Here is an 18,748-nt window from a genome sequence, read left to right as displayed (position 1 = left end):
AAATGCCATAGGGTCAATGTCAGTTGTGTGCCAATCAACCGACCAACCCACTATCTGTAAAGAGAAGCCCATCTCAAGGTCATGGGGCTATACTACTTATTATTACATTATTCCATCAAAATTGCCCAAATTCTTTTAGTTGAAGTGGTTCTATTTCACCGTGGCAGGTCATTGGCTCCAAGCACGGATAATTGAGCTTTGGGAAGTATTCTGGAAATTATCTGCTCTTTTGATGATATTCAACTCTACATGGGGTATCCATTTTATTGATTGTTCAACTATTCAGAAATTTAGAGATGTCATTCTGATATTGACCTTGTCTGTGGGTGTGCTGAATTTTGACTAGGTTCAACTTCATCACAGGATTTTGAGTCAAAACTCATTATTAATAGACTTTAAGCCATAAAATAATTAGATAGCTTGTTATTTGTAATATTTGAAGCGCAAAATGGCACATAAATAGAAAAATGAAATTGTGCTTCTTGTAATTATATGACATAGTCTGCACAAATAAAAAACAATCTGCATATTAAATGTCTTTAATTCTCATTTCTTCGTATGTTTACAGACATATATATAGCTTAATGATACATAAATTTTATTCTAATTTACATAATACTGATCAATTATTTCTACAAATAGCTTATTATTACAGCACCTCAACACCGACTACCAAATGCACTGTATGCAAATTTAGTCTCTCTAAATATTTCTTTGTCTCTTCAAAGATGGTCATGTTTGTTTCTTTACACTGCACCACACTGAACACATGCACAGGAAAAGACTTTTGATATACAAGTTCAGTCATGGCCTCCTTGACAAGGTACGGAGCATAAAAAAGAATGTGATCATTTTACCAGTTCACACACACGTTAACTATTCAAATGTTCATAGACCATAGCAGTTCAATACAATATGTTACCACTATGTGTATCAGAATTACTAAAATTGTCACCTAATTGATGGCCAACACTCCAAGCTTTGTTCATCCATGCAATATGGGTCACAGTTTACACTGTGAAAGGCAATTCTTTTATACAAAGAGCCAGCCTACATTCATTTGCATATATTGAAGACAATATGTCACCGGGGATAGAAATAATTGTTGTGTTCCTGTTCCAAAAATTTGCCACCAGACATGAATGTAGACTCCAACTATTACAATCTGGTAGCAATATGAAGTGCATATGCAGCTTGTTCATTTTACTTGTCTATTTCACAGTTCATGTACATGTATTGGTGTGAATGCTTTTATCATCACAGTCAGTGTTCACGGTCTTCTGGTATGGCAATTCCAGGCAAAACCTTTCAGCCATGGCCACATATTTTGAGGCAATCAAGTAAAACTCTTCAACACTGAAAAAAGCAGAAAACAACTGTAGGCAGAATGGGCCTATTAAGGTAGAATTCACCTTGGGGACAGATATTCAGACTTTCAAATTTAATCAATTTTATTCTGATCTACCACTTGTAGAGGCTCATTTTTTCAAGCTCTTGGTGATAGAAAACTTATTATCGTCTTAGTTTTTCAAAAATCAAAATTTTTTTATTGCCCCTTAGTTAACACAAGGATGCCAGCCATTTTGAATAGAAAATAACGGGAAATCCTGGGTAATTTATCTCTCCAATACCAAATTTGGCATAGTGATCCCTGATCTTTATTCTTGATTTGGTAAGAAAATGGTCAAAAGTTTCATTGAGAAAGTCTTTCACTTTCAAGGCATATACTACTTTAACGATTTGATAGATAAGCACCATCATGTAGTTGTAAATGTTCTGAGAGAATAGCCAATCACATTATTCCCCATTAGTGAGCTGTGTACATTTTAAGCAAGGACTTCAAGATGGCAACTTTCATGACGTTCATAAGCCTAGGATTTTTGAAAGACCACATAGAACTACAGAGCTAACTTCCTTAAACCAAGAGTTTGACACACAACCAAATGCAGTAAGTTTAACTTTAACCCTTTTCCTGCCGAGCGCCCTTGTCCGTTATCCTCCCAAGTCAGTAGAAAACCGCCCCATAATATGTGCCTGCAAAAGATTGGCTCTCCTGCATGTTATCCTGCCAGGCATTTTGGCAGAAATCGCCCATTTTCAGGGTAGTTTTAGCCGTACTTATACGTGTTAGACTTCGATAATTTCTACATGCCAGTAGACAGGGGAAGGAGCTCAAGGGTTGCTGCAGAAAAAAATTGAGGTCACCGGCTTTGTTTGCCCTGGGAGTGCGTCATTTTATTGCCGTTTCATGTTTATTTTTCGGAAATAAACTCCTTCAGTATTACGCACGTCCGCTAGGCACAAACATCACCTCACTAGTCTGTTAGTCAGAGACCCTGAGGGTCGTGCTAGGGGTGCAGCAGCACCGTCAAACCTGTCTGTTTCCCCAGGGTAGGGTCAATTGAATACGTACCTCCAACGACTTGGCAGTGTAGCACAAAAACTACTTTTTGCCGTTGTATTAACGACATGGCTGAGCCATTGAAGCACAGCTCAATGTAGTTTAGCCAGCTCAGTTGGGAGTTGGCTTACGAGTGTTACCGTTCATTACTGACTTAATCGAGTGGTCCTCAGTCAGGTACGGGTTTGTACCGACATGGCTTGGGCTGCAGCTAACCAGTCACTACACCCAAGTCTTCAGTTCACTTTTGCGATGCACGGGTGCAACGCAATATGCTTCCATTGTTCTAGCCATCGACGTGTCCACATGCCTGGCAGCCATATTGTACTGCTAGCTGGTTTGCATAACAAAAGCAGTCCCTGCTAACTGCAGGCGGTATCCCTGTAGCATATTGACCTTATGTCACCTTTTGAATTCTCTGTATGCAAACAGCGTACGTAGTTACTAATGCGTCGGCAAGAGGATACGTTGCCTGCAAACCAGAGCCAATACTTCGGACGATGGAATAAATAAAAAATCCAAAGCTATGTCCATTGAATGGCACAGCCAAGGCGGTGAAGGACGTTGCCTGGCTTGAACTTGCAGAGCTGAAGCCCAGCTTAGTACGTCGGACACCAGTTTGTAATGGTATTTCCGAGTCGTTCATATCCGAGGAACAAGTCGAGCCGTCCCGTCAAAAATACGTTCTCATTTTCAGTCACGCACAACTGAATAAGTGACTTTCGTCTCGCACCATCGGCATATCTGCCAAGTCGTTTGCAAGAGGTAGCCTTCTAGATTAGCATTGCCGAGTTGGTCAAGTTCGGCAGCAATCTCTATAGTGCCAGGCAGCCAAGTACGTCCAACTCCGCCAGAAAACGTCACCATGCTATCCTGCCAAGTCCGCTAAAAAGCGGTAAAAAAAACCCAGCCCCCCTTGGGTGTGGGGGACTGGCGGACAGGTTTCTGCACCTTTCCCTGTCTATCGACTCCCTGCGAACCCATTTCGAGGGGAAAAGGCGTTCCTTGTCAGAAAACCTCTCCTCGGATGACCCCTAAACGCACAGGGGATAGCAAAACGTAGTGCCGTCGACTTGGCAGGAAAGGGGGTACCCAAAAAGGGCCCGATTTCCACCGGGTTGGGAGAATAACGGTCACCAGTGCTTAGATTCTGGCTACACCGAATTTCAAGCGGATTTTCACCGACTTGGCAGGAAAAGGGTTAAATGGCACCAATGCCAGTGTTATGAGTAGAACTAGCAGTGGCAATCCCTTTGTGTTGCTGAAACCACCACAACAATGCTACATCACCACTCTTGATTGGCGTCTGTACCCAGCTTGGCTAGCCGAGTTGCGGTGATTGGCAGTAACACTGACAGAAGTAGTGCAATTATTAACTTGTTCACTGTATGGTACATGTACATGTATCTATGGAAACACATGGAAATTCAGAGGTCACTGTACCACATGTAGTTTAACATATGGTACCTTTACTGTTTAGCTTTATTGGCGGAATGACATGAGCTGCAACCTCAGATGTACAGATGTTGTGACCTTTGATGTACGGGTGTAAACAACTTTACATCAGTGCAACATAGGGTTTGAGATTTCACTTAGGGGCAGATATCAATATAACTGATCAGCTAAGTCTTGACAAAGAGTCATACATTCTGATCGACGGTATATTTGAATGCACAGCTTGGTTTGAACACAGAACCATCCATTCCCTGAACAGCTTTTTGCTTCTCATCAGCACCAGCTGAGAAAACCATCACAGACTGAGATCTGTACAAAGGGTACTTGCTTTTTACACTGATGATGATTTGATTCTGATGGCTCTAGCATATTGACATGGAAAGAACACTTGTGAAAAGTGAGACAGATAATGGATAAATATTCATGTAGTCTGACATGACCCTTCAACTGAGTTGTTTATTGGGCAGCCAGTGTCTACAATATGCCTGTAAACTATTTCAACCTACAGTAGCTGCTCAGGTCAGATGTCTATATGATTGTGTGGTAGTTTTATGAAACCTCAAACTCATATTGACACAACAGCCACATTGAACAGTCAGAAATTCATTGAATTCTGTTCCCAATAGCCATGATAGCTACTCTACAAGCAAAACTTTGTATTCTCTGACCATGGATTATGAATGCGACTTGTAACCATAAATACCATGCTTTGAGGTCATTTATAGGTCATGGAATTGGTCTCCTACATTTGGCAGCTTTTTTCAAAAGCAAAATACATGTATTACAAAATAACATGTACACCTTGACAAAAGTGTGCAGCAATTAAAAAGTTAAAGACAGCCTTTGTTGTTGGGGTGTAAAATTCAGGCGATGAAAGTATTCCATTTGATTCTGAAATCCAAGGGGAAATGTTTGTGTTCAGAGATGTCCGTCTGGATTAGGTTTCTTTTTGTCTTGTACACTGAGGAAGGCATTTGATTGCAAGGAGATGTTTCTGCTGCTTGCAATCACCATCAATCATTGATCTTACAAACATTATCTGCATTATTCATCTGACAGGACTTTCTGCTCACATGATACAAACACGCATAAATCCAAGATAAATGGAAAAATGATGACACACATCATGAAATATTGATTTTGACTTTCCTCCAGAGAACTGCCGCCGAGGTGATTATTCTTTGTGCTGGCAGTGCTTTTGACTTCAATACCAGTATACCATGTGGCAGATTTGGCTTGTGTATCTGTGTGTGTGTACATGCATGAAAATGTTGATCAGATAATTCTTGGTGCTATAATACCACAGTGCAAAGATGGAAACAGTAGAATCGTTACTCACACTGATGAAATGCTGTTTGCTGAGGGCATGCGGTACGGTGACACATACATGTCCATGGAATATGATAAAATTTGGGAATGTTGCAACATTTCATTTTTTTCTCTTCAACAAGACTAGCAATATGCATGTACCTACAATTTTCTTTGACTTATCCTCCCAACCACTTTGCTCAGGAACCATGAAGTATATGAATTAAATAAAATCATTGTTCTGCATAAGTTTGTCGTAAATCTGATAAAAAAAATGAATTCTCTGAAACATATCCTGCATTCAAAATTTACTATCTTGTTAGTAGAGGGCATAAACATTTATTTAACCATTACTAGTAGCATGGGTGTACACGGAAATGTAATTTTCCTCATAACATTCCATGATCATTGACTGCCATAATTCCAGAACTCTGAACACTACATGTACTTCACTTTGAGTTGCAATAAAGTACAATGGCTACTTTGGTTTGACTCTGCGTGTAGTACTGGATATTCCATTTGAGAGCCAACATTTTGCAATAAATTATTAATCTGGAATGGTGTCATCACCGCGGCAATAACAAGTTCTCTGTGTACTGGGGACGTAACTGCACAGTCATGTTACTGTAATTCCAGCAGGAAAATGAGAAGGGGGATTACGTTGCGCCATTGGATATCAATTATTCAGTGAGCTAAGGGTGTTAAATTTCAAATGTCAGATGACAGTTCAGAACTCATCTTCTCACATGGAAGAAACAGAACTTAAATTTTTACTTTCCTTGAGAAATATGACTGATTTTCATGTTTTATCATTTTAACTCTGCATACAAGAACTTCACTTTAAAGTATTTACTGGCCATCTTAAAAACAGCCTAGGGATCAGTTAGCTTCTGTCGACTTCATATACAGTACGACAGATTTATAAATTTACAGTGTAAATGTGCATATATCTGTATGTTCGTTATTGAAAACTCGAAAAACCTACCAACCCCAAATTTGGTGGGTATATTAGAGATGCATTATGAGTCAAACAAGGAATTTGTTGAAAAGAACATCTTTGTAGCTCCAAATTTTGCAAATGAGATATATGAAGTTTGAGGAAATCAAAATCTGTGGTGAACTACTGGTACTAGTATTAATTTTCCTCCGGTAAAATTATTTGTTTTATTTTGAAGAAAGAAAGACCTATAAAAAACCACTACGTCCAAGAATGTCCTCATTCAGGCTTGTTCAAATTATTACAAAACTACTAATAATTTATCTGCAACCTTATTTGGTGACTGTCTGTGTACATATGCTAGGCTCTATGGCTGTAGTTTGAGTTCTGCTATGAACATGTTGAAACATGATCAGTATCAAGACAATGACACTGCATAAAATATACAGTACAATACAATTTTAAAAACCTTTTTATTTCTGATCAAACTTGGAGCACAGTGTTACAGTGACAATCTTTCTACCACCTCAAAAAGTTCATACACTTGCACTCCCGCCTCATGTACATGTTATTTGATTTCAATTTCACAATGAACATTAAACCAAAAGAAGCCATTTCAAGAGAGTGCAAACAAACAGATCAGAGTTATTGCAAGCAATAACAAAATCTTAATGAACAATAAGTTAAACTGCACTCAATCCTATCCACGTTTTTCATATCCTTTTGGTGTTCCCTGGAGCATAGCAAATAAACTGATCATATTTCATCACGTTATTAATTCATCAGATTTCATCTGGGTCAACTGTCCAATGACATACAAAGGCTACAGAAGGGCAGCTTTCCACAGCTTTCCTCATAATCAATTTGGCTTGACATGACATGACAAACATCAGTTTGATTTATATGATAGCCTAATAAACATCTCTTTTATAACTTTCAGTTACAAAAAACATCCGGCAATCTGATTAAATTATAATTCAAGCCTCAGTTACAGACCAAGGGGCTGTGTTTATGACGCCTAAGTTTTACAATGAGACTGTTTGACATGGGTTAAATGACTAGTACCTGACCTAAAACACATTTTTCACAAGCTGTAACAAAACTTTAACTGTGATGCAGTAACATGTTTATGATTGAAGTATTGCATTCTCAATAAGTAGGCCAGGAGCAGGCTTTTGATACCAGACCCAAAACCAATATGTCAGTCAGCTGAATCACATAATTACTTCTAACATGAAAAAAAATGGATGAAAACAATGTTGAGACAGTGATCTTGACCTTTTCGAGAGAATCAATCCTTTTTCACCAAGCTGACCTTTGTTGAATGAATACATGTGTATCATTTGTAATAATAACATCTTCAAAATAAAAGACTCTCAAGTTCAAAACCACTGGCTAGTGACATAAATGGATATTGCTAGCATTCAATAGAATGATTTATCCTTTAAAAAAAACCAACATTTTCAGTGAGAAGGGTTTTATGTAAACTCTGGAGTATCCCGTTTCTGACAGAGTAGACAGTTTATCACATACTAGTACTTTGTACACACTGTACATGTACTTAAACCTAGTGAATCCAGGATCTTTCCGCAAATGATACCCCCAGGCAATCTTCCACATGGTAAATCATCAGTTTTAATTGAGATGCTGGGATTAAGTGTTCATCTCTTATCAAGGATGGCATGGACAGGAATGGAAATTCATTCTATGAGCAGGCTTGAAACCAAGTCTCTATCACCTAAAGTGGGAATACAGTAAAATACCAACTCCATCAAATGTTACCTTTACCAACCAATCAGCGCCTCATCCCATTCTGTCTGTGCCGCTTACTTTACAAACCTACTTATACAATCCTTGCATTGACATTGACTTTACAGGTATTTACAAGTAGATGAAACAACTTCTCTAATTAAACATTGTCCAGTTAATCGGCAAAACCATTTCCTCAGAAATAAAACTTACATTTACTGCTTCTGTCTTCATGGTACCTTAGGGCCAGATATTAAGACTCCAATTTTTACAATTCTCTTCTGTTCTACGGCATATGGGGACTCATTCTGAAGCTCGTGGCGTGGGTAAAATTTAACTGCCTTACTTTTGTAGAGATTAAAAAATGAATTTTAGTTAACACAGGGTTGGCAGCCATTTGAATTTCAAACATTAGTAGATGTTTGGTTGTTTGCTTCTCTAGTACATAGTAACCCTTGATTTTTATTCTTGCTTTGTTAAGAAAATGGTTTCAAGTTTCCTTGAAGTCAGTTTGAATAGAAGTTTACATCTTTCCATTTCGAGGCATGAATAACTCAACTTTGATCAGGATGTACATGTACCAGTACTTGTAAAGTTGTTTGCAATGTTGGTAATCCAATCATTGCATGAGAGAATACATTTATTGCAAATACAGGGATTTGAAAGATTTTTTGTTTTTTGAGAACCTTTCTCCATGCATCACCTAATGAGGCATCAGCTAATGACAACATTTCTCACAAGGTTGAGGCTGCAAGTGCAACATGTTATGGTAGAAATTCAGATGATGTACATGGTTGTGATAGCTTAAAGTTTGTGAGTTATGTGACATGTTGGGGCACTTTATCATGGAAAGATAAACATAAGACATCTATAAATTTCAGAAAATTGAGTTATAAAGGGCTTGGAGTTGAAAAAGATTTTAAGAAATGCATGGGTTTTCAGTTCTATATTTCTTAGAATTACAGAAAGGATATCAAATGTTTTCTTCATTAGTTTGTTTTGCTTGTGGACGTTGAAACAACAAAAAGCAGATTTGGCTTCCACTTTTTCTCATCATGATCAGTTGATCTGTAAGTGTGTGTTCATTTCAAATATCCAACACACAAACATGTGCCTTCTCAGCAAATAATAATTGTATTGCACGAGAAAATAAATCTCCTTACATTACATAACATAAAAATTTGTACCACGTGTTACAGGAGACATTTAGAGCCTCACTGGGTGCAGTGTTTTATCTTTATGAACTACTGGATAATTAATATAGCCAATAAATCTTGAACTTTTCCACAATGGAAAATGTCCATATTTTCCATCTATCTTGCTAGCCATTCTTTACAATTTTGGACTTCACTTGAAATTGTGGTTTCAAACTAGTTTTAAAGCGGCAGCACTCCAATCCCTGGTTCTCGTTTTGGTGGTTGTTAACATTGACTGTTTATGTTATTCTGGTTCTTTGTTCTACTTTTCAAGTTGTGCACAGTTAGTTAAGATGCTAATAAAAAAAAACCTTTTAATAAGTCAACAACCTTGCAGTATGTTCAGTGGGTATTGTATGACTGTATGTTGACGGTGAAATCAATGTACCTGTTGATTATTCCCTTGTTTTACCACAGAAATGCACCATGGGGAGATATTTTCAGTCTGCACCTTTCATTAATTTCTGCCTTTCAAGTGCATTATATTCAGATATGACAAGTCTGTGATGATGATGATGATAATCATCATCATCATCATCATCATCATCAACAGGAACAAACTAAAGTGGCCTCACACACTTGATCTTAGTCAGATTGTAAGGCATGGACAAGAACTGACATTTTATTTGGAAAATACACCATTTGGAAACTAAACCCTGAGGGCCTATATTCTTATGTATCTAATATGGAATATTTGATCCTCTTGGAAGACATCTAGACACATAAGTAAATACTGCAGATGGCAAAAACACTCAAGATTATGCCTAGTCATCCTTTGATTTAGCAGTTTTCTTAATTATTTGTGATTTGTCCTAGATGTGAATGACTTTTTTGTTTTGTAAAACCAAGGTAAATGAACATTTCAACTCCACTTTTTGCCACTGACTTTCTGCATTTTTGGCACTCACATCTTTGCCTAGCATATCTCCTAAGTTCTACTGGTTCAATGTTTCATTGTGTCTTTTAACTCATATATGAGTAAGTGACACTTAACTCATAGCATTCATTTGCCATTTATGGGTTATTACTCAGCGGTGCCTGTTCCTGTTTCATATCAGCATTAGTATCATTTGTGTCAGCATGAATATCATTTGCCCTGTGTCAGACGCCTGGCAACGTGAAGTATCTTACATCTTTTAAATGACATGTAGAATTACTTATTTATCGTATGCCAATATGAGAACTTGATACGGAAATTGAAAATTATTCATTTTCAATATCAGTCTTTTTGTCAAGTGCATACATTGTCAGTGCAATCAAACCATATCAGCTCAGCCTCAACTTGGTATGCACACAGTTTGCAGTACATGTAGATTACATGTGCAGCTGTACATTGCTAAAGCGTGTCATGAAATACACCAATTTCATAAATTGATAGCTCCACTTTTTTATTTTTGCAGTATGTACTGCAATTTATAGTCGCGCCAGCGGCTTACTGACTACGCATGCGCTTATTCATAATATACTATGCGAGTAACCGGAAGTGTACCCTTCTTTCGTGGGCGCCGCCATGTTTTTTTTTTGAGTACTCGTAAATAAACAAATACGAAACAAATTACTATTATATAACATGCCTTTTATAAAATATACCTCTTTTATTAGCCAGTAAATGTTATTATGCACCTTGTCGCTGATACAAAATATCGTTAATATAGATAAAGGGAGAAAACTGTCGTGCATATGAACGGGGGCATACGCAAAGAATGCTGGGATTGAATTATAGAAGAGCGCCCCTGTGTCAATAATTAGATTCAAAAATTGCCAGTTTTTAGACGGAACGCTATAGTTTTCAGCTTGCAAGTGGAAGGTGGGCAGTGCGGGTACCATTGCAACGATAATGATTGCATAATACGTCCCTTGTTTAACGCAATAGGCTGTTATCATTGTAAAAATTGCCAATTTTTGTCCAAAATCTTTACACGCTACAGAAAATCTACACCTGCCCTGCTGCAGGGTTTGACGTCGTGTACGTACGTGAACTGCTTTCATCAGAGGGAAACTGGGCATACCGGTAGTTGTCATATAAACGTTTATGAAGTAACAATTACAGTTTATCATGAATCAATACACATAACATTGCCAATCTTTAATAACCCCTGGCGCGACACCAAGGGCTGAGCCCTATATAATATTAGAAAAAGATATTCATGCCAAGATCACAAAACGTTATCTGATTTTTCTCCGATGTTGCAATTCATTTCTGAAGATTCCAAGCAGTTTTGAAGATTTTTTTTGCCGAAAGTTAGAAAATGCGCCTTGAACAGACAAACGAAAACAACATTTACCCATAGATGGCGCTGTTCGTTTTACCAGCAGCCTTCACTTTTCGGGGATATTTACAAAATTTCCGCCGTCCGAGGGGTCCAATTGCGATGAAAACAAGCATGGTTTAAGACTCTCAGTTGCGCCTTTGACACTGGACAAAACGGTCCATGATTTTGTCGGAAATTGGCCATATATTGAAACATTACGGCGATATATTACGACTGCGTCAGAGCTCCTTTGTGAAACGGCGCTACAGATGTACGACAGACTAAAGTGGGAATATAACAGTCACTGCATCTTTCCTTGTCGAGATTTACTCGCACCATCATACTATACCAACAACGGACACCGAATTCGAGGGCAACTTACCCACTCGTTAGCTCCTGGGTTAAAAGAATATAGCGCTACTTGCGTAGCCGTGTCCACGATATGAGTTATGTAGGGATCTTGTTGCTGAAGAGCAGCCAGATTCATTCTTCCTGCTGCCGACGCCGCCGCCATGTTGAAAATGATATACTCCCTATGTTTGTGAAAGTTTTTAAGAAGGCCACTTTGACTCTTCGAGCGATGAGGCTCTTGTATATATGCCGTTGTTGACTCAGTAGTGCGATAATCGACGCTCTTCCACACGCAACAATTCCAGAGTCACTATTTAAAGCGACAGAGCATGACAAATGAGGGTATTTTCAACTTGCGCGGGGGGGGGGGGGGAGTGAACAGTTGGACACAAGTGACCGGGACACAGGCGCTCGTGTAGCTGCAGCAGTAGAGTAGCTCGAGGTTTTGCCTGGGTATTTGGGTCGGACGGCACAAATACCCAGACAAAACCTCAAGCTTACTGTACTGCAGCCAGCGCTCGTGTTCAACGGGCAGCTAACGTGCTTGAGCAAACTTGTAAGCTTAAGATCGTGAAGCAAATTTTAAACTGAAAATCCATATATCGATAATAAATTCACAACTTTGCTGATCAATTCAGCATTTTAGCAGCGTCGCATTAGGCGCCCTACTACATTTTACGTACGTTTGAAATCCACTTTTCCGATTTGTCCAAAAGGCCAACTATGTAATAATTAGTGCAGGATATATCCGTACTTTCAAACTTAGCTGAAAGTCGCTAATTTTTTTCAGCGAATTTTAAAATGGTTTCATTATCTGTAGACTTGTCTCCGCTCTGAAGTTTTTGCCAGTTTGAGACTATTAGGCTAAACTTGTGAATTACTAGCTACAAGCTATCGTGGTGTACTTGTTTTGATTTGGAACCATTTATAGGGCATATTTAATTTTGGAGAGATTTATGATTTCGAGAAGGATTCGTCTCCCATCCAAGGAAAACATTTTGCAAATACTTGTCATTGGAAAGTGTCATCACTGTCAGCATTTGTAGATGACGGCACCAGTGGAATTCTAGAACTTGCCATGATGCTTGTAGTTGCCCTATAATACTTAAAATGTCTCTCTTCAAAGGTATATTTGCCAAGACTTTCGTTCGTGTGTATGTGATACCAAAACAATCGACTGTGATGGATTGATCATCTCACGGTTACTCTCCCCACTGTTGGGGTAGAGTAACCGTGATCATTTCTAGAAAACGATTTCCCCATGTTCGACTATCTGGGTCGGTCGGGAAGTTTTTAATACTTTTTCTTTATAAACATTTACTTTAATTGGATGCGACCCAAAGAAAAAGGCAAAATTTGGTAAAATAATACGTGATATTTTTTATGTGAAAACAGTTTAGGGCCAGGGAACTTTAAAAAAGGTAGGTCGGGATACCGAAAACATGTCAAAACGGGAGAGAATATTCTCCTTGTAACTTACTTTTTGGACTGAACGACATTCCATCGCATGACTAGCCTTTGACAACCGCAGCGAATATTTGATTACGTTATATACGTATCATGTTGGTGAAACAAATGTTTCATAACTGAACCCAGAATACATGTAAATCAAATACAGGACGCACCAAATCTGCATATCACTTTGTATGAATAAACACGGCCCTTGAAATTTTCACTGACTGTTGTAAAACATTAGAACTATTGCACTGCCTTCGGTTGAGTTTAAACACTAGCACTGACTCACAAAAGCTGTTGTGGTAAATCCAATCTCCTCGCCATATCATATGTTCCGAATTTGTGCATCGGCATCTTGACAAACACTATAACGCCGCAGGGTTGGCGAGATTTCTCATTTAGGTATGCGCCTCGAAAGTGAAAGACTTAAACTTTTGCTCAAACTTTCCTCAATGAATCTTTCAACCATTCTCTTTCAAAATACAGAATAAAAATCGGGGGTCAACGTGCAAATTTTGGTACTAGAGATTTACCAATATTTAATAAAGATTTACCAATATTTAAAATTAAAATGGCCACCATCTCTGTGTTAACTCTATGGAGAAAAATAAAAATTTTCGAATTTCGAAAAACTAAGCCGATGAAAAGTTTTCTTACACCAAGAGCTTTAAACTGAACCCTCACAAGTGGTATATCAGAAAAGAATTGTAAAAGTTTGGGAGTCCAAATATCTGTCCCCGAGGCGCGTTCCACCTTAGGCCCTAATTGAATTTGAAAAGTGCTGATAGGCTTTTTTACGCATTCGTACACCGAGTAGGCTACGGTGCCTTTGTGGAGGGACCTTGAGTAGGCCTACATGTATCACAGGGAACACTTGACTGAATAAGAGTAAACAAGTAAATAAAAAATAGTCAAATAAAAAAAAAAAAAACGGTCAAAAAGAAAAAATAGAATAAACAAAAACAAACGAGTTAACAAGCAGATATAAGCAAGATCTATTGGCGCACAAAGTTCTACGAATCGCTTCGCGTTTAAATTTCAATTTTGGCCGCCATAAATTTATACATTTGATAAACATTTCAAAGTCAAGAATATCTTCATCGTTCTGAGGGTGATACCATCAAAGTTGACAGCTTTTATAACATTGAGCAAGGGATTGAATTTTTTGAAATCGACCAACGTTTATGTACAGTCTAGTGTTTCTCTAATCTGGTGTAAAGATTGTTGCATTTTTGATTTTACTCGGCAACAGTATGTAGCCCAGAAAGATTTGTGCTCCGCGTGGAGATTGGAGACACTTTGGTTATCCGTTTCACACGTTTTTGTATGTTTTCTCTTTCAAGAGGGCGCTATACTAGGAATATTGATAGGAACTGATCGAACTGTGTGGCCCGGTTCTATGAATTCTCATTTGTGTTGCTTGAGATGTCATGGTAGTATTCGATCGCCATTCCCTTCATTACTGTGACATCCTATAAAGGCAGCAAAGTTGATAAAAGAGTGTGCTTGACAAGAGCAACAAAAGTATTGCTTGCACGATTCCCTTTTCATACTTGTAATACTTTTCACTCCGAAGATGTGTTGAAAGTTTCACGGTATTTGAAATTGCACTCTGAAGTAAAAATGTCAACGGTAAGCTTACACCGATGAAAAATAGATGATAGGTGTCAGGTAGGGGAGGTCCGGGGGGGGGGGGACGCGGTTTGTTGCACTATTGTCAAAGCCAAATATACACACCTACATGTCCAGCATATGATCATCAACGCGGTTTGTAGGCCCATAGTCGATAGTCAACCGATACGGCCGCTGTGTGGTATGCATTAGAAAAGTAAGAAGTTGGCAAACAGCCTTATTAAATCTAAATCAAGAACACTGAAGTTGAACACATAGTCACAGTCCCTCCACCCATTCCCTCCACGTGCAAACCACTCACTTTCGACTAGTTGCATCACGAGGCTGCGCGAAGCATCTATCGTAGCGCCTGTGGGTCAGACGGTGGAGGGAGGAGGATGGCGCGAGGTTGAAGGACTTCCCCGCGTAGTAGATGTACATACCAGGCGCATGAACATTTAACAAGAGAACCGAAGAGACATGGAATTGCGCATGTGGTATAGGCTACACACAGGGCTGGTGAAGAAGGTGTAAACTGTTTACAAAAGAAACGTATTTTAGGAAAAATATTCTTTCTTTTCACAACTTAGAATCTCTAGCATTCGCATGGCGTCTCATTCTCACACCGTAAGGCACTGTTTTGGAAAAAAAATATATGCACGATTGACAACACTTCATTCGTGTATGCGGACCCGCGCTAACGGTGAAATTTGGACTGGTGCAGCAAATAGTGAATGTAAAGCCCGCCCCCTGGAGCTACTAAACGGCGATAACCCGGGAGATCATAGCTGACATTATTATGAGTGATCTGAACAATATCAAAATTCCGATGTGACAACAAAGTTGTTTCCCTGGAAACATCAGTGATCATTACAACTCTCTGCCGCTCAGACTTCCGATAGGTAGATCACATCAAAATGTTTCATTATTGAATGTGTTATCAGTTGTCAATCAACCGATGTCTAGTAATGATGACAAAAAAGTTAGCAGTTTCTTGCATTTATTCTGTCGCAATGGTGGAAAAAATCAAAGCAAGTTAGTCAATAAACACCTACAAAGACATTTGGTTTTAGAAGCTTAAGTAGTACTGTATTGCATAGACCCGCAAGAACTCAACCATTTATGAGTTACACGACAAATGTCATTTACGACATTCCCCATCATAAATTTCCTTGCAGAGAACTTTATGCCAATATTTTCTTACGACACTTAAGTGTCGTCACAAAGCACTATCCTCCTTGCACTTAAAACTTTTTCTCACACTTATTAATCAAGACGATAGATTTTCCGCTTTACATTATCATATATGCTCAAAGAGAAATAATTCAGATGCCAAAAATATCGGGAAATTGAACATCAGACCAGTTTCTATTATCATTTCAGAAGTACAAAGTTTGCCTCAATGTTTCACGGTTGGGAGAGCACAATGCCCCCCCCCCTCCCTCGCCAATCACGTAGGCCATAATCTAGGCTTAGTCCTCTCACACTGTATTTTTGAAAACCAACCATGGTGTTTTCATAAAGTTGATAAATTTGTTGTCGAGACAATTGTCATACACCCCATCCTAAATAGAGCTGGTTTTATATCAATATTTCGCACAACTCCACTTTGAAAAAGAAAGCCACACGGGCAGTTAATTTGAACTTAAGAAATCATAGTTATAAACAATTATACCACATCATTTCTTACATAAGGCAGATGTACACCAACAACGCACAAGTGGGTCTGAATTCTATAAATAATGCAATACTGCCACCAAGTACATTTTCCCCGCTCTGCAAAACTGGAAGACAGGTGAAACCAGAGGAGCATGTGGATGAATTACAACTTCACTCCTTCCACTGCACCCACGAGCTCAAGAGCGACATTATTTTGGGAAAGACTTAAAGGGAGGGGTCGTCTGAACTGCGCATGGCGACGTTCTTGTTTACGGAAAATGTACATCAACATAGCTGCAATATTTAGAGTTTACGATGTACATTATGACGAACGTACTTTAGACATAGGTTTGTTCGTGTGTGTGTGTGTATACTATTATATATATATATATATATATATATATATATATATATATATATATATATATATATATATATATATATATATATATATATATATATATATATATATATATATATATGGTTTTACACACGTACCAATCTGCTGGTTCAAATAGTTTATTATATCTGCACAACGTTTCGTCCTAAAAGTAGGACTTCCTCAGGTGCTACAGAACAAAAAGTTTCAACACGGAGTGAGTTACAGTGGTATTTTTCGTACAAAAGTTACATGTCAGAGAAAATACTAAGTCACAGTATGGTGAAAATACAGGAGTTCTTACCTATTTGAGTGGCTCAGATGTTGAATGGCAATTGAGAGAATGTTTTATGTGTATTTATAGTGTGGCTGGGAGGGCGCTACAAGTGTTGGAATTTGAATAAAGACAATGGGAGCAGCTAGCTGTGAATATTTAGGCCGTCAGGTGTTAATGTCTTTAATTTGGAAATCCACCTGAGGAAGTCCTACTTTTAGGACGAAACGTTGTGCAGATATAATAAACTATTTGAACCAGCAGATTGGTACGTGTGTAATACCCTATAAACGAATATATCATAACCACGCCACCGACAACACTGGGGACAACCTGAAAAACCACAGTCGAACATATATATATATATATATATATATATATATATATATATATATATATATATATATATATATATATATATATATATATATATATATATATATATATATATAGTCTCAGTGTGTGTGTCCCATCACATTAGCCAACCTTGAAACGACGAATGTCGCTTCTCTGATGTGCATTTGAAATTTATTCAATATTTTTCTTCACTCTGTAGCTTTGCACACTCTAAATGCTCGTGTAGAATAACCGACGCGTGTTGGCAGATGATGTTATTTTAGTTCTACTGTCATATGTGAAGCTCCGTTGTTCACGTTTCCGTGCGTTGCGGTGAGTTCATAGAACTTTTGTGTGGTTCCACTACTTTTTGTAGATGAGACAACCTATTAAAACGACACTGTCATTTCTTGAGTGATTAGAGTCTTAAATGAAGATAGTGTTCCCCTCGCAGAAGATTAGGCAAAGTTCCGCTACAGCAAGAGAGTGATTAAAGCGAATACCTGACCTTAATTGAAAGACACCTTGCGTGCGAATGACAAGTAAAGTGAACTACCCTTTTTGTCTTGGTAAGGACAAATGCCTAAAACATCAACAACTCGTAAGCAGCAAGAGAAACAGGCGGAGAAATTAATAAGATGACACAAGAAATGTCCGACTGTTCGTATAAGGTAGAATGCTTCGTGGCCAGACACAGACCGATTCTTGCTGTAAACTGGCATACTCTTTGTTAAAATCGGGAATTTATTAACTTTCCCTATGGAGTTAACATATGGATGACCGCCATTTTGAATTTTACTTGTCGGTAACTATTGGGAAATTTGTTTCTCTAGCATCAAATTTCTTGCGGTTACCCCTGATTTATAGTCTTGGTTTCGATAGGGTATGATTTGAAGTTTCCTTATAGGAAGTTTGTTTGCAAAATTTAAATCTTTCAATTTTGAGGCGAGTACTATACCTTAAAGCAATGCTATTGGCTATAGCTGCAGTGTTGATGTATCGTGGTTTGCTGTTTGAGAAAAGTTGCAATGCTTCCAAGCAAACATAGGCAACTAATGGAACATAACTACATGTATTACTGAAAGCCGGTACAACAATCAACAGCCAACACCGGAAAAAGAGCAAGTGCACGGCCCCGGGACTACCGGTACAATAACTAGATGTATTATTGCGGTCAATGTAAGATTGTCAGTAACACAAATGAAAAAGAACAAAGTTCAAGATCTGGCTACAAATAACTTCAGCTTTCTACACCTACTTTTTAAGCTCCGCTGTAAGCGACGCTGAGCTACTAGTATCTAATAGGTGGGTGTGTGTCGTCGTCCGTATTCCGGCGTCCGTTAACTTTTTGCATTCAAAGCTTCTTCTTGAAAACATATTCCTTT

General features: G+C 38.3%; 2 protein-coding genes across 3 annotated transcripts in view; one reads left to right on the top strand and one right to left on the bottom strand.

The window, feature by feature from the left end:
* Window positions 1-11,837, bottom strand: part of LOC139135806 (mRNA-decapping enzyme 1B-like) — a 55,951-nt gene extending 44,114 nt beyond the window's left edge. Inside the window, exon 1 of the mRNA XM_070703533.1 lies at window positions 11,681-11,837. Within this exon, the coding sequence (XP_070559634.1) occupies window positions 11,681-11,812 (132 nt within the window). The 5' untranslated portion in view covers window positions 11,813-11,837. The remainder of the gene's footprint in view (window positions 1-11,680) is intronic.
* LOC139135804 (voltage-dependent L-type calcium channel subunit alpha-1D-like) overlaps window positions 1-18,748 on the top strand; it is a 169,733-nt gene that overhangs the window by 12,677 nt on the left and 138,308 nt on the right. The window lies entirely within an intron of this gene.

The sequence above is a fragment of the Ptychodera flava genome, chromosome 6, assembly GCF_041260155.1.
Source record: "Ptychodera flava strain L36383 chromosome 6, AS_Pfla_20210202, whole genome shotgun sequence".
Lineage (NCBI taxonomy): Eukaryota > Metazoa > Hemichordata > Enteropneusta > Ptychoderidae > Ptychodera > Ptychodera flava.
This window is presented reverse-complemented; position numbering and strand designations above follow the sequence as displayed.